This window comes from Danio rerio, chromosome 11, assembly GCF_049306965.1.
Source record: "Danio rerio strain Tuebingen ecotype United States chromosome 11, GRCz12tu, whole genome shotgun sequence".
NCBI lineage: Eukaryota > Metazoa > Chordata > Actinopteri > Cypriniformes > Danionidae > Danio > Danio rerio.
In genome coordinates, this window is record NC_133186.1 from 26,619,731 (window position 1) to 26,636,732 (window position 17,002).

General features: G+C 35.1%; 1 protein-coding gene across 6 annotated transcripts in view; it reads right to left on the bottom strand.

The window, feature by feature from the left end:
• The window catches only part of plekhg5a (pleckstrin homology domain containing, family G (with RhoGef domain) member 5a), a 74,225-nt gene that overhangs the window by 46,968 nt on the left and 10,255 nt on the right, over positions 1–17,002 (bottom strand). For all 6 annotated transcript variants that reach the window (XM_073916728.1, XM_009306046.5, XM_021479837.3 and 3 more), the window contains exon 2: positions 13,923–14,002. In XM_073916728.1, coding sequence (XP_073772829.1) covers positions 13,923–14,002 — 80 coding nt within the window. The remainder of the gene's footprint in view (positions 1–13,922; positions 14,003–17,002) is intronic.

Genomic DNA, 17,002 nt, shown 5'->3' on the forward strand with positions numbered 1-17,002 from the left:
ACTGGATACGAACTGGAATCTGGACTTTGAGAACCCTGATCTACAGTGATCAGTTGAAACATCTATGATCAGGAGCAGATACAACCGTAATATTGTTCCAACACGGGCTCATTTTGAAAACGCAGCCCTATTTGCTAACTTCTGGAGATTGCGATTTATGTAGCCAGCAGTATGTATGGCTACATTTCTTCTTTAAAATGAACGCTGCGGGGCGGTATGACGGCGTTCCTTTTACCGCTTACCAGCCGACCGCTTACCTCCACATGGATGGCATTCCCACTGTTACCAGTTTGTCCAGTAGCTCTACATGTATGTCGGCAGACTTGAGATGCAGAGAGAAGTTGACCACAATGATGGGGTTCAAGTTCGGTGAAGAAAAGTTCCAGAAAGAGGGTAAGTCAAAAACAGAAGCCAAAAAATAAACAAGTAAATAACAGGAGAGAATCTGGTATAATGTGAAGATGTGGTAAAAATCAGGCAAGGGTTTTTTTTGGGGGCTTAAAGAAGGAGGAGTCAGTCATTCAGTTGACAGCAACCTCGGGTGGATTTATGCAAGACCATCAAGTGCAAATGGTACTCACGAGAGAAAGTTGAGATCTCAAAAAAGTGTACACTGTGCCCTCTGGTGGATTGCAAAAAAAAAAAAAAGACAAATGTAACTCCTGGGACGTATTTGGTGCTCTCCAGAAATGTATATAGCAGTACATATTCAGAGTGAGAGTGGGTTGCATTATTGATGTATCAGACTTCAAATCTAGCTGTTGTGAGATCATTAGTGAAAATTTATGTAAAAATGTTAATTTGGTGGTCATGTTTGTGACAGTTTCTGTTTCTGTCACTGCGGAGAGACAGAAATCTAGTTTGTCTGGATTAATGGCGCATTTACATATACAGAACTCCTTCCAAATGTAAAAATAAATGAATGAATAAAAAATAAATAAATAAATAACTCAAAAGCTCAAGAAAACTCAAAAACTGCAGGATAATATTAAATAACTGCATAATGATAAGTTAATTACAACAGCAACAACAATAAGCCCAGTCAAGAAAATTAGCAAGAGCAACATTTAGATAAAGTTAAGAAATATTGTCAGGTCCAGTATACATATATTGGCTTATATTTAGCAAAAAACTATTTAATGAAATGCATTCATAACAGCACATCTGGATTACTGTTACTCTCTCTATTCAGGTATTTCCCTGTCTTCTCTCTCTCATCTGCAGCTGGTACAAAATGCGGCTGCTAGACTACTCTCTGGGACTCCTATTTTAGCTGCACTTCACTGGTTACCCATTAAATACAGAATTGATTTTAAAATGATATTATTTGTTTACAAAGCTGCCAATAATCTTGCTTCTTAGTACCTTACAGACTTGCGTTGTCCGTATACCCCCTCTTGATCATTGAGATCATATAAGGCAATCAAGTGTTTGCTGTTGCTGGTCCTAAACTCTGGAACACTACCAATTCACATTAGACATTCTCCCGCTATTTCTGTTTAAGTCTGTTTAAAGACCCATCTATTTTCTCTCGCTTTTAATACTCCTTGATCACTGTTTTATTGCTTTTATTTGTAAAATGTTTTTATATTTTCTGTCTTTAGTACTCCTATGTACAGCTTTGGTCAACTTTGGTTGTTTTTAAATGTGCTTATTAATAAATTTTTTTATTGTATTTTATTGTACGAAATATTATACTTAAAGAAACACCCTATTACTGCATAATTCAGTAGTAGTGTTGACAAAACAAACTGTCAACACAAGAATAAAAACGTTATTTAAAATCCTAACTACATGCAACAATACAATAAGCATGGTTCTTTTATTTTCCCTTGTATCTACTGTACATCAGACACTTCCCAGAATTCACCCCTGCAGGAGTCTGGGTCATGTGGTGTCAGGATATCCTACATAAAAACACAGTCTTTGAAGCCTGCGGCTGAGCTTACATCTACCAAATACAGAATATTACAATATCGACCCCCCTTTCTTTTACTCTCTCCACACTTCCTCTCTTTCTTTGCCTATGCTTTATATAGCAAGCTGATGTAAGGCCTATTAATGTTCTAAAACACAAATTATTGTAACTTATCAAAATCACAAGGATAAAAAACAATGTGTAAACTTGCTAAACTCAAAAACGGCTTATGTTTGCAGTTGATGACCTCGGAATAAAGCAGGACTTTAAAATAACTAAACAAACCAGCAAAGGATGTGACAGGTCAGGTAAAACATGCCCCATGGAGGCCAATCTCTCAAAAACACGGGCAGACAGAAGTGTTGCTGTGAAGGACGTTTCCAACTGTTAAACGTCACTCTTGTGTCGATATCCTGTTTTTAACTCGGGTCCAGATCCACAACAACTTCCTGTGGCCACATCTCTCAGTCTTCCCTTAAGAGGACTGGGATGCGTAAGTGGACCGCAAGTGTGAGATCACTGTTTGGCCCAGAATGAATGATGGGAAATGCTCAAATATTTAAAAAATGTCCTGATCAGGGTACTTTTTGAATACAACAACAGTGAAGCACGTTTAACGTAACGTTATTGTCATTTTATATATTAAACCAGTCACACTTTACAATAAGGTTTCATTGTATGGAACTAAGTATGACCGATATTTGTATGACATTTATTAATATATTTACTAACATGAACAAACAATGAACGATTCATTTATTACAGTATTTGTTCATGTTAGTTAATGGAAATAAAGTTGTTCATTGTTAGTTCATGTTAACATACAGTGCATAATATTAACAAGCATGGATTTGGATTTTATTAATGGATTAGTAAATGTTGAACTATGATTAACTAACATTAACTAATACAACCATATAGTGAAGTGTTGCCTTTGACTATAGATTATTTTCTCCCCAATTGACTAGGTGAAACAAATAGGATCTTGATCGCATTTCAAACTTTTTGCAGTCTATAATTTCAAAGGCATTTTGATTGCAGGCAGTAGCTGTTCTAGCTTGAATAGCACCTTGGGCGAACCACCCCATATACACCCCCATGTAAAGTTACATCTAGTTAATATAAAAAAGAACCCTTAAACATGTACATGTTAAGCATGCCAAGATCACTTGAGATACATTTTACATGAATATTAATTTTGACAATTCTATAAAAAAAAAAAAAGTGTTTTATAGAATTATCTGTACATCTTATCTGACTCGACTTAAGGACGAGAATTAATGTAGTCTTACTTCCCTCACTCTTTATCCTAACTTTGCGCGTTTTATCAGCATGCATGTAAACAACTGGGATTTATGCTGGGATCATAAGCGTGTGAGATACGCAGGAATGGTTCTCTGTGCGCATGCGCCAGTTTGCTTGCATCAGCGTTGTTTTTGTTTCACAAAGAGAAAAACAAACTTGCGCTTACAACAGATGCCAAATATGGATGGCTCCTAACGTCTTTTTTCTGGGATAGCCTACCACTCTTGGCATTAATACACTTGCATAAAATAAATCGTATCTCAAAGCATACTGAGGCACATATGCTTTTTACCGTGGATTGTTTTTGTTTTTTCTTTCTTTTGCACCATCTCCCCATGCCACCCCCAGCAAGATGCCACCCTGGGCGATCGCCCATATTGCCCATGCCTAAATTTGACACTGATTGCAGGATAAAAAGATTTTAAAAAGGAGGTGACTGTCACTTTTTTCCTCAAAGTTTTGACAATTGCTTTCCTGGTAAATTTTTATTTTTCTTTCTTACAATTCTGACTCTTTTCTTCACTCTTAAAATGTTTGTTTTTTTTCAAACTTTACAATTAAAAAAAAAAAAAACTTTAGATGAGTACCAATTCTTTTTATTATTTAGTGGCTCATTACCTGCCTATTATTCAATATTCATGATTAAGATTAGGATTATTAAGATTTAGATTCTTTTCAGTTTAGTCCTTCCATTAATCAGAGGTCGCCACAGCAGAATGAACCTCCAACTCATCCAGCATATTTTTTTACGCAGCGGATGCCCTTCCAACCTACCACAGGGAAACATCCATACACTCATTCACAAACATAAACTATGGCCAATTTAGCCTACCCAATACACCACATGTTTTTGGACTGTGGGGGAAAACTGGAGCACCCTGAGAAAACCCAAGCGATCACGGGGAGAACATGCAAACTCCACATAGAAATGCCAACTGACCCAGCCGAGGCTCGAAGCAACGACCTTCTTGTTGTGAGGTGATTGTGCTACCCACTGCGCCACCGAGACACCCATTATTAAGATGTTGACTGTTTATTAATACTTACAGTACAAAGTACATATCCCCTTGTTAAGTGGTGACGTTTTTGTGACGTATGAATACTGTTTCCGAGTCCAAGCCGCCACTCATTTGAGTGGAGAAATCATTCGTTTATGATCACGTTTTATTCCTATCACACATTAAAGTTAATTATATATAAAATCATAATGTACACAACAATCTCTGGGCTTGCTGCATAACAAATACCAAAATTTTAACAATTTATAAAAAATGAATCACTTTCTGGCCATCGGATATTAGGCATGGACATATATACTGCGATCGTGATTTTCGAAAGCCTTAAATCGCTTTGTAAACGTTTATTATTACCATTTTATGAGTCTCCCCATTCAGTTGAATAGAGCGCTTGGACCCGGAAGCCGCTTCGCGTGACATCACACTTAACAAGCGGATTCTGCATGATCTTATTCATTCATTTGTTCATTTTCCATCAGCTAAGTCTTTGATTTATCACGGGATCACCACAGCAGAATGAACCACCAACTATTCCAGCATATGTTTTATGCAGCGGATGTCCTACAGCCAACTTAGTTCATACAATTTACCTAAAGCGCATGCCTTTGGACTGTGGGGAAAAACGAAGCACGCGGAGGAAACCCACGCTATCAAGTGGAAAACATGCAAACTTCACACAGAAACACCAACTTGTCAGGCCGGGACTCGAACCAGTGACCTTCTTGCTGTAAGGCGAAAGTACTAAGCACTGAGCCACCTGCATGATCTTATTCTACATCCCTAATCTTATACAATATTAATAATAATACAAATCACACTACTCAATGTGTACCCAGCTTCTACTTTAATTAATGATTAATAAGCAGCAAATTATTAATAATTATATATATATTACCATAAAATAATATATTTATAGTAATAAATATATTACTATTTATTGAGCTGAAAGTCATATTTACTGGTTTATTATTAGTGTGAATTATACCTTAAAATATATTATACCTTGTGACCACTATTTATGGAAAAAAAATTTATATAACTTAATAGGAACTTTTGGGAAGCTAAAATTGTTAACTGGGTAGATATCTCGTTATCCTGATTTAAAAAAAAAAATCCAAGATTCAAACTCTTACCTTTTATTTTTTTTTAAATTTTATGATATATTTCTTGCAATTATGCATGCAATTGTGAGAAAGTGAGAATTGCGAGCAAAAAACAATCCAATCACATTTTGTCAAATTGTTTTACTTATATATAAAGCTTCAAAGTGTGCTCATCAAAACGACTGACATTTGCTTTAATTTGAAGCATGTCGTCATTACATATATGTGCCTGAAGCAAAGAAGGCTTGAATACCTGATTTAGAGCTGAAAATGACTGTAATTTTACACCTTAGGGGTCATGCATTGTGACCTCATTGTTCATCCAGAGACTTAATTCCTGTCTGGTGACATCAGAGGTCTCCTTTAAAGGACTGAATGAGAGAGCTGAAGAGCTGTGCTTTGCAAAAAAGCACAAACAAGGAGAGAATTAAAAATCTTCATGTTGACAGATGGTACAGCATGAAATATGAGAGGTAAGGCTGTTTTCACACTTGGTCTGATGAGAGAACCATTGGGAAAAGAGCTGAATTATTATAAGCATGCTAAATTATTTTTACATATAAACAATATCTGTTTTTAAAAGATTTTATAAAATAATAATGTCTTTTGCTTTGACTGTTTTGTGATAGATGTGATACTGTACAAGATATGTATTAATTTGTGACAGAAAATGCATAAAAACTATCTTTGGGTGTTAACTAGTGACTATATTTGCTTTAACAAACACAGGAATCTCAATTGTTATGATATCAATATTTGGTACACGATCAGACAGGTTGGATTTTGGCTTCGAGTCCAAACTTATTTGATTAAAATGTGTATTTGCATAATAAAAGACTATAATAAAAGTCCAATAGACTTCTAAGACTTCTGTAAATTTCTTATTGTCAACTAAAAAAACAATACGTTTGTATCTGTATTCGAAAATATTTAAGAATTACAACATTTTATGTTGAGAAATTATAAATTTTTCACGCCTATAAACTTAAAGAGGGTGAAAATGAACAGGTTAAAGTAAAGAAAAAAATTAATGATCCTACACATAAAACTAGAGTTTATTTGTAGTATCATTTTCATATTGTTTATTTTACATACTTGGATCAATTTATCATTTTATATCTGCCATTTATTTAGAAATCACTTAAGTTCATAGTATATTGTAATTCATTATAAATAAATTGTAACTGAATTAAATGAGAACTAAGTACTTACATATTTTGTCAGATTATTCATTTATTCTCCAGCATAGTCCCTTATTTATCAGGGGTCGCCACAGTAGAATGAACAGCCAATTATTCCAGCAAACGCCCAGCATTTTCCAGCAACAGATGCCCTTTCAGCTTCAATTTAGGAGAGGGTGAGACACCAGATTATAAATTTATTTGTCACACTGTTATATATAAACCATAAATACTGTATATAAACCAAATACAGTTGAAGTCAGAATTATTAGCCACCCTGAATATTTTTTCCCCAATTTCTGTTTAATGGAGAATTTTTTTTTTCAACACATTTCTAAAGATAATAGTTTTAATAAGTCATTTCTAATAACTAATTAATTTTATCTTTGTCATGAGAACAGTAAACAAAATTTGACTAGATATTTTTCAAGACACTGTAAGGTCCAGCCAGTTAGTCCAATGACAGCGTCTACTGGTGGATGAAGGTTCACTGCATGTTCGGTCTTTCCAGTACAGTTTCGGTTTACTTTAAACTCAACTAATATCTGACATCAATTTTAGTATGAGGTGGCTTAGAATATTAATATATTTATCCTTGTTTTATCTGACTCCAATTATAAAACATTGATAAGATTATTTAGATTCTTTTATTATTACTTTAGATTAGGAGTGAATATTCTCTTCGATTTGGTATTGTATTTTATTCTCATTTATTCTGATTCCTATAACATCCTGAGTCTTGTACCAGCTGAGTATACAATCTCTTAATCATGTCAGTCTTGGTCACTAAGCAGTGACGATTGAACGCTATTCTAAAAAGGCAGAACCCTACTTACTCAGATTAGGATATTTTTTATGCGGTCCCCATAGAGCTGCTACTTAAATCAAAAAGAGCTATTTAGTCATATTATGATCATTACGATAGAATTAAGCAGACCAGTCTTACTTAAACTATTAGTAACTTTGAGTAATCATTGAAATGACCCTTCCGTGTGAGTTGAGTGTAAAGGGGATTGTTGGCCATGTTGGTTTCGGGAGATGTTTCAAATATAAATGGAGGAAAGGAGGGGAGCTGGTTTTTCCCACATTCCCACCTGCAGGGTTGTGGAGCCGATTGTCTCTGTGTTTTCAGCTCATGTTTGAATTGTCAAAGACATTTCATCGAAAAAAAATAGCCTAAAGAGGCTAATAATTTTCAACTTAAATGTTTTTTTTTTAAATGTGCTTTTATTCTGCCAAAATAAAACAAATAAGACTTTCTCCAAAAGAAAAAATATTAAAGGAAATAATGTGAAAATATCCTTGCTCTGTTAAACATCATTTGGGAAATATTTAAAAAAGAAAAAAGGGGGTTGAATAATTCTGATTTCAACTGCATAGACCATTTATTTAACTATATATGCATTAAAATATATAAACACTAAGCTACAATACACAGGTAACAGAACACATTGAAGATTTTTAGAGGTTTTGTCTGATTTAGTTAAATTCTGGATACAATGTTGTCCCTAAGCTATTAGTAGGTAAACAGACACAATCTCTTTCTCTCTTACACACACACAAACACCCATATACAGTCCATAAGTTGAATAGTTCCTAATAGCAGAGTATTATTGCTCCATCTGGTGGTCAAATGCCATAGTGAGGCTTCACATTCCTGAGCATTCCATGAACGCTGATTTACTCCACTTTTCAAATATTTTGTCATTGAACTATTTTAAACAGCGCAGTAAGTGTTGAACATGCCTGTCCTACAGGTGTGAGTACAGTCTGTTCTCACAGTCAGAGAAAGACAGGAAGCAGTGACACATGCAGATACAGCACAGGCCCGCTCCAGAAGCTGAAATAATCCTTTAACTCAAATTAACGGCGGTGAACGAGTTTAAGATCCTGGAAGTTACACTGGAAGAACATTTGCGTCTAATCAACATTGGATTGCATATTTGAATTTTCATTTTACAAACCAAAAAACGATTAAAAAAATCTAAATGTGTTTTTCAGAAGAATGAAAGACATGCAAGTATTAGATAAATTACAATAATGTCCATCTTTGCCTGAACGATCCTTTTAATGAGCTCATTTTATGGTTGTGAATTTTTTGACATCTTTAAAATGACTTTGTGGGGAAAATCCATTGTGACGGGATGCCAGGTCAACCTCACGTTAACAGATTAAATATATTTTTGAACACTTTAAAGTAATTAACCTACTTTTCCAACTGAAATCAAGCCTTTGGGGCCAAGAAGAAATCTTTGACATGGCGACATTCTGCTGTTTTCATAAAGAAAGTGTCGAAAGACACCATTATCCCATCTGCTAACCTATAATACTCTGTCCAGCTCCAGCTTAGTAATGTCTTTGTAAGCAGCACATTCATCTTTTACAACACAAATTACAGTCAGCTGCTAATGTCTGTGTTTATTATAGTGCACGCAGTGTTTAGTCTGTGTTTGTGTAAGGGATGAGGATGGTTTCGCAACTTTTTCACACACACACACACTTAAACAAGCACACAAGCACATACACACATAAATTATTTAAGCATATAGTGTACATCTACATACACATACTCTCACGTGGTGTTAAAATATTGCATATCCTCCTGTCCGTGATGGTTTCTTGTAAAATGACTGTAAAATGAGTAATGGATACAGTGAAAACTCATCATTTACTCACCCACTACCCTAGCTGATGAACAGAATCAATCCTGCTTTATGAGCCTTTAAAGTGAAAAAACAATTGAGGCGAGTAACAATACACAATAAAATAATGTTTTGATTTTGAATAAAACTATATAAAAAATTGGGTTTCTATTCTAGTTCTGATGATAATAGCAAACAGTCAAAACCAAAAGCTAGTGTTCTGTCAGGTTTGCGTGTTTTAATAACTTCTCCTACAGTATGTGTTTAATAACACTGCACATGACTGGCAAAAGGAAAATGATCACATTATTTAGATTATGTAATGAGATTCTAAACAATATACTCTTAATTAAAGTTACAGTATATTAAGTTTAAAATAAATACTCATAATCAGATTACAGTTAACTTTTTATGGATAGTCAAACAATGGCAGTAAATTATTTTTTATTAATTAAATCTCCCAATTTGTTTTTTCCCCATTAAGTGCAACATAAGAAAGACATAATAATGCTAAACATTGGTGACGTATGGCTGTGATATTATCATATCAGGTGGCCATCAGTAACTCTTGATTTTTGAAATAATATTTAACACCAATAACTTTGGACAAGTAATGGCATTGTCATTTTTGGTTTAGTAATGTTTACACACACAATGCAGGGATTCACAATTGATTGTCAGTCAAACAAATAATTAGGTAATCATTTAGGCAACACTAAAATACGTAAAATACTAAAGGTATTGCTAAAATAAGTAACCTTTACCTTTACTATCTACAATTTTCATTATGTAATCTATAACCAGTACAGTATAGTATTTTTATTTAATTATTGCTTATTTTTATTCAGCTATTAAGCTGTGGCCATTACTGGTGTCCTTCCATAGTTAAAATACCAATTGAGTGATCATATAGACATGAAATGTTCATTCATTTTTATTTAGTGCTATAAATAAAGAGAAAAGAACAATTACATTCATGCGCACTTCCTGCTGTTTGAACCAAGGGAGCTATACTGTGACCTGTCACACCATCGAAAAGCATCAAAACAGCGTTTTGCATAAAATTCACTGATAAAATGGACAGAAACTGAAAATGACTTTGTGTTTGTCAGAAAACTAAAAACTCAAAATCCCAGGTTGATTTGCTTTCATAATACACTACACTGCCAAAAGTTTTAGGACACCCCTCCAAATAACTGAAATTGACTGGCCTGCACAAAGCCCTGACCTCAACCTGAAAGAACAACTTTGGGATCAATTAAAGCAAAGACTACAAGCTAGGCCTTTACATCCATCAGTACCTGACCTCACTAGGCATGGGTTGGTAAATGATCCTGACGGTATGATGACCTTGCATAAAAAGATTACAGTTTCACGGTATTTTGATTACTGCTCTTAAATTTATTAATTTGAAATGTCTAGGTAAACATTACTTTTTCATCTTTGAACACAATATTTTCACAATATATATTTTATTTTGAGAGACATTTAAAATATTTTGGAGCTGTAAACATGTGAGGCAAAATAATGAATCATTGACTTCTGCTGTCTTCATTAGGTTCAAAAACACTGATTTTTTTACAATATAAAACGGCATTTTTGAAAATATTTTCTGCTGGAGATACTGTAATCCTAAAAAAAAAAAATTAAATCTCACAAATATCATAGGAACGTATAACAGAACATTTTAAAACCTTGAATTTTCCAAACCGCAGTATACCTTCAAAACGTTTATCATCCCATGCCTAGACCTCACAAATGTGCTTCTAGAAAAATTATCCAAAATTCCCATAAACACACTCCTAAACCTTGAGGAAAGCCTTCCCACAAGAGCTGAAGCTGTTATAGCTGCAAATGGTGGACCAACTCTATATTAAACTCTACATCTGGTCAAACAAACATCTAGCCCCGCCTCTAAACTCATGCCATTACTTAAATTCCTGTTACTGGTCTCCATGCTTAAACAAACAGAAAAATGTTTGAAAGCACTGCAGGGCCAAACTGTTAAGGCTTTTTTTTAGAAAAAAAAAAAAGGATGGCTTATATAAAGTCGTCTCTGAGATAAGATTAAAAAAAACACACACTTCACCTTTAAATCTCAGCTATAGCAGGATGAGCAGTTCAACGTCAACAGCAAACTATCGTCATCATCTTTGTGTATTTTCACCTCTCGACCCCTCGCTGGAGACAGGAAGGACAAAACTACATGAAGCTTGTATCCCACAAGAGACGAGCCACAAAGTCTTCAAAACATAAACACGCACATACGCACACTTGAAAACTCTCCTCCGTTCATTTTGAGCAGAAACCTTTTCAAATAAACAAGAATCCCTCTCATCTTTCCATATTTTAAGGGCAATGATATAAGTGTGTTCCTGATTCAGATAAAACATTTGGGTACATTAACTTAAGTCTGGCTTCGATCAGAGAGCACTAGAAACAGAAGTGTTTACCCAGAGACTCTTCAAAAGCTTGCTGAAGTTGAGAGGACACTGGCAGACAGGAAATTTAGGACAGAAAAAAAAGGCAAGCAAACATTACTGTCATGTCCTAAAATGAATCAGACATGCGCCACATACTGTAAACTAACTTTATCAGTTTCTTCTATGCAAGGTTTATCAGGTTTATCTAATTGTTTGAAGCAGGCTGGTACCAGTAATCATTATTTTATACAAACAAAACTGCACCTGCTCAACAAGCTATGACTAAATAAAAGCCTCACAAACCAGGTTTGATTTTCTGCATGTTTTGACCAATAAATATACATTCAGGTATGAAATATTTCAAAAGTCAAGACAAAATGCATTGATAAAACAATAAACATCTTCTGAATTAATTACAAGAAGTGATGATAATGATTCACCTGACTCATAAATTCGATGTGATTCACGATAGTAATCTTACGATTCACGATTTAGTCATGAAATTTTAACAAAAAATAAATAAAAATGCTGCTTATGTCCAGTTAAAGCAAGTTTGCTCCTGTGAACATTTCCCTCTCTGTTCAAAACATGTATTGCAATTCTTTCAATATTGCTACTCATCTGAATAGAATAGTTTTTTTAAATATATCGTTTTTGTTGACGCAATAGCCTAGTAGTTAGCGTACCAACATACAGTATGGTGCGGTAGCACTTGAGAGTGCCCCGAGTTCAAATCCTATCTCGAGAACATTTTCCAACCTTAACCCCCTCCTTCTCTCCCACTTCACTTCCTGTCTCATTACTGTCCTATCAAATAAAAGGCAAAAGGGCCGAGAACTTATATTTAAAGTAACAAAATAATTGTAGATTCAAAGTTTTAGCCTTTACTTTTTAGCTTAAAGTGATGACTTTTCTTCTAATTATTTCTGCTATAACGTATTGCATTTTTGTGAATAAAAATAAAACTAAATAAAATCTTTTTATTTACTATTTTACTTTCTGATCTTTCCTGTAGACCATTGCAATAATAAACTATATAATATGTTGAATTATAAATACAAAAATAAATTTAAGAGAAATTTATTATACACTTAAGAGAAGTAAAAGTCTTATTTGTTTTATTTCGGCTAAAATAAAAGCAGTTTTTAATTTTTTAAAAGCCATTTTAAGGTAAAAATGAATAGCCCCTTTAAGACATTTTTTTTTCGATATACAATAACTTGCTTAATTACCCTGACGTGCCTAGTTAACCCAGATAACCTAGTTAAGCCTTTAAATGTCACTTTAAGCTGTATAGAAGTGTCTTGAAAAATATCTAGTCAAATATTATTTACTGTCCTCATGGCAAAGATAAAATAAATCAGTTATTAGAAACGAGTTAATAAAACTATTATGTTTAGAAATGTGTTAAAAAAAATCTCACCGTTAAACAGAAGTTGGGGGGAAAATAAACAGGGGGGCTAATAATTGTGACCTCAAATGTATGTACACTGTTAATACTGTTAAAGCTGCATCAGAAAACATAGATAGAAAAAAAGATAAAGCCACACAAACAAGGTACGTTTGACCAAACACTTTCCAGCTGGCTCAAAAATTCAAACTCAAAAAGTTCCATGCATACAGTCAATTCGAACAGTTTCCAACATGAAGACCAACACAAATGTATTCATATAACTGTGGCTGCATTGTGATTGATGATTTTATAGGTAAAGGAACACCTGTTAAAATACAAAAGTGGAAAGTGTGGGTAATGAATAGGCACAAGGTTTGCCAATGAGAGAAAAAAAGGGAGTGACTGATGTTTAAAAGAGGAGGGACACTGGGAGAAAAACACTGGCTCTTTAGTCAAACCAGTTTGGCAGTGAACCCATGACAATAAAATGCAATCAAAAAAGTGTCACCAGAATAGATGTATTGTATTTTAACAGACAAAAAGAGAGAAGCATAAGAAGAGAGAGAAAGACAGGAAGGGAGAAACATGTTGTGTTTTGTGAGCCTCATATACCCTACAGTACATGGTAGCAGTAATCTCTGTTTTCCATGCCCGCTTGCCCAGACTCCCAGGAGAATGCTGGTGAAATGCCACCTATAACATCACATCCGTTCTCTCGCCTCTGAACTTTCAACAGCACAAAGACAAACAAAACATTTGTTTTTCCTGATAGTTCCCAAAGCTCACATGCTGACAAATTCTAATTGTGCTGGAATATTCCAAGGGATAAATGCATTGGCATACATGGAATTTTTCTGTCCACAAAAACACTAAGAGGTGTACATTTCTCAGTTTGGGTCGCACCTGCAGGGCTTCCCTTGTAACACATTCTGATGGCTTACCTTGGATGCAAGCCGCTGTTCGGGACAGTTGGGATGCTGACACAAGAGGCCGGGTTTCTGTTCAGGTGCAGGTTTCTCACCTGGAATATCATAAATAGAGGTTAAAAATCAACTTGAAGTGTGTGTAGGCCAAACTCTAAAAGTACCCAGCAAGCATATTTGTTTTTAAAAGAGATTTAATAGATGTCTAATAGACGTCTAAACATAGTTGTCTTGGCTAAAACAAGGCTAAATTTGGGCTGTCAGTGAAAATCTAATACACATCTAAGAATCCTAATCTAGGCCTAATTTAGACTATTCATTAAATAAACAGAAATTAATGACTACACATATAAAGTCTGTCTAATCTGTCTTTTTGACAACTAGTCTAGCTTCAGGCTATTCTTAGATGTCTATATATTTTCATTGACAGCCCAAATTTAGCCTTGTTTTAGCCAAGCGGTCAACGTTTAGATGTCTATTAGATGTCTAATAAACACAAAATTGTTTGCTGGGTACTGTCACTTTAACAAAGTTTCTCTGACAAAAATAAAAACCCACTGTCATTATCAGTAGTGTTTGTTACAACAGGTCTTCCACTCACTTTTTGCCAGTTCATGAGACAAACTTGAACCCACTGAGAGAACTGTGTGGGGAAATCTTTTGACTCTCAGATGAGTCTGTGTAATTCTAGCCTGTTTGGATTCCAATTGAAATGACTATATTTTGCCCACAGAAATTCGCTAGACAATGCTTAATGTGACTGTGCATGAAGGCTATGGGTTCCCTTGTGAATTTCCAACTGATTTCATTTATATAATACAGCTTTTGGGTTTATGAGTAAATAAGGTTTGTGGTAACATTATTTGCAGATTTTGAAATCTTGCCGCCCACAAAACTCTTACTAGCTGGCCTCAATTACACAGTTTCAAATGCGCCTCTTTAAGCCAGGGAAGTGAGGTTTGCTCGGTCAATTGCTAGCTGTTCTTCATTACACTTACAGTATCCCCCTGTACCTAATGTTTTTATCTGGGTCATGGCACTAATGTATCTAAATTAAGCACCAAAAAAGATGCTAAAAGATCACAGCCTCTAGCTTCAGTCACTAGTGTCAAAGTCCCTTTAAGGAAAATGATTTCACTTGGCGGCCATCTTTGAAATGCCTCTCGGGCAGTATGCTCGTGCATTCTGTTTGAATGGAGAAACATCAAATTTTCCAAAACTGCTTGCCAAGCTTACGATTGAATTTCATATTAGGAATCACCAATAAAATTAAACAACATCTGTCTATTCATCAGTTTCATTTCTAATTGTCCAAATCACAAAAAAATCTGCAGAAACTCATGTATGGTCCAAACCCCTCCCACAAAGGATTGTCAGTTTATAGCAATCGATAATTGGCTTCTGTACTACAAGGCGGGCTTTTTTCCATCATATAGCGATGATTTGGTCCTTTGGCTTTATTCACCATATTGACAGTTACACTTTTCCCTATTCAAAAAGATACTAATGACATTTCTTGTGTTTGCTATAGTCTTTGCTAGTGTCCAGCATCGGGTCACGGCACCAATTTAACCCCTTCGGTTCTGTTCAAACCTCTCTAAACACACTTGAAGCTAAAAGGTGTGTTTGACGTGAAGCAGATGCATTGGTATATGAAATCAAAGTACAGTAAGGTCAATTTGAAAGTATGTTGAGCAGTCACCAATTAAATGTGTCTCACAAGATATCACACAGCAAACTCGCATCTGCAGATTGCAAAAACCGAAGAAACAAAGAAGCCAAAGACCACAGCGTCCAGCATCACTCACTAGTTCACCTATTGAGGCCAGAAGATTTCAACTCACACAGCTCTTACTAGATAGTCTCTGATCTAAATCATGCTAAAAAGCCATTCGAAATAGAAAACAAAAATCTTTTTTTAGGGCTGAACCACTTTATGTGAAAGAATCAAGTACCCAGAAGTAATCTAAAGGAGATAAATGAAGAGATAAATGTGATTGAGACATTTTGTACCAGGGCTTCCATTAAGGGACTGAACACAGTGCCTGTGGGGATATGTCCTTGGGCATGAGCCAAAAGACATAACAGCAATACAGGACTGCAAAAGATGAGGCAGCTGGGGGGATACTGTACTGTATGTAGGAAAGAGAGCAATTGAAAAAAAAATCAATAACTGAGAGCCAAAAAGAAGAGTTAGTGATGCAGTGAAGTTAACTACTAAATTGCATGATGCATTGTATAGTTGACTTTATAACATAAACAACTTGAGCTAGCCATGGCATCCTTTCTTTCATTCCAGCTGTTAGGACCATAAAGACAAGTAACTACCAAGGCACCAGAAGTGGTTATAAAATTATCTCAGTAAATAATTATTCCTGAGGGAATAGATTTGACCGAAAACTGAAGGATCGACAATAACACAAAAAGGAAAAGAAAGAGGAAAAGGAGCAAAAAACAGACAGAGCGAAAAAAGTTGGCGGAAATCTGAGATTTCCAGACATTACAAGTTTGCTGGCAGACTAGCTGATTTTCCTTTCAGTGAGGGCAGTGATATTCCTCTTACCTAGAAACCCACAGGTTTTCATGTGAAAAAATTCAGGACTTTTTATAAATTTTATTCTTATAATAATGCCACCTCACAACTGGTCAAAATAAGCAGTTGATGTGTACACACCAAATCTGACTTTGGGATATCAAATATTGCTAAGAAACAATCTTATTCAGTCTGATTTCTTACAAAATATTGGCAGATCTACATTACAGTGATGATAATTGCAAGAAACAGTTCTTATATGAACCTTTAGGAAAAATATAACATTAGTTCATTAAGAAAGCTCTGCTATATTCATTCATTCTTTTCAGCTTAGTCCCTTTATTAATCTAGGGTTGCCACAGCGGAATGAACCGCCAACTTATCCAGCAAATGTTTTACGCAGCAGATGCCCTTCCAGCCGCAACCCACCTCTGGGAAACATCCACACACACACTCATTTACACTCATACACTACAGACAAATTAGCTTACCCAATTCACCAGTACCGCAAGTCTTTGGACTGTGGGGGAGACCGGAGCACCCAGAGGAAACCCATGGGAACGCA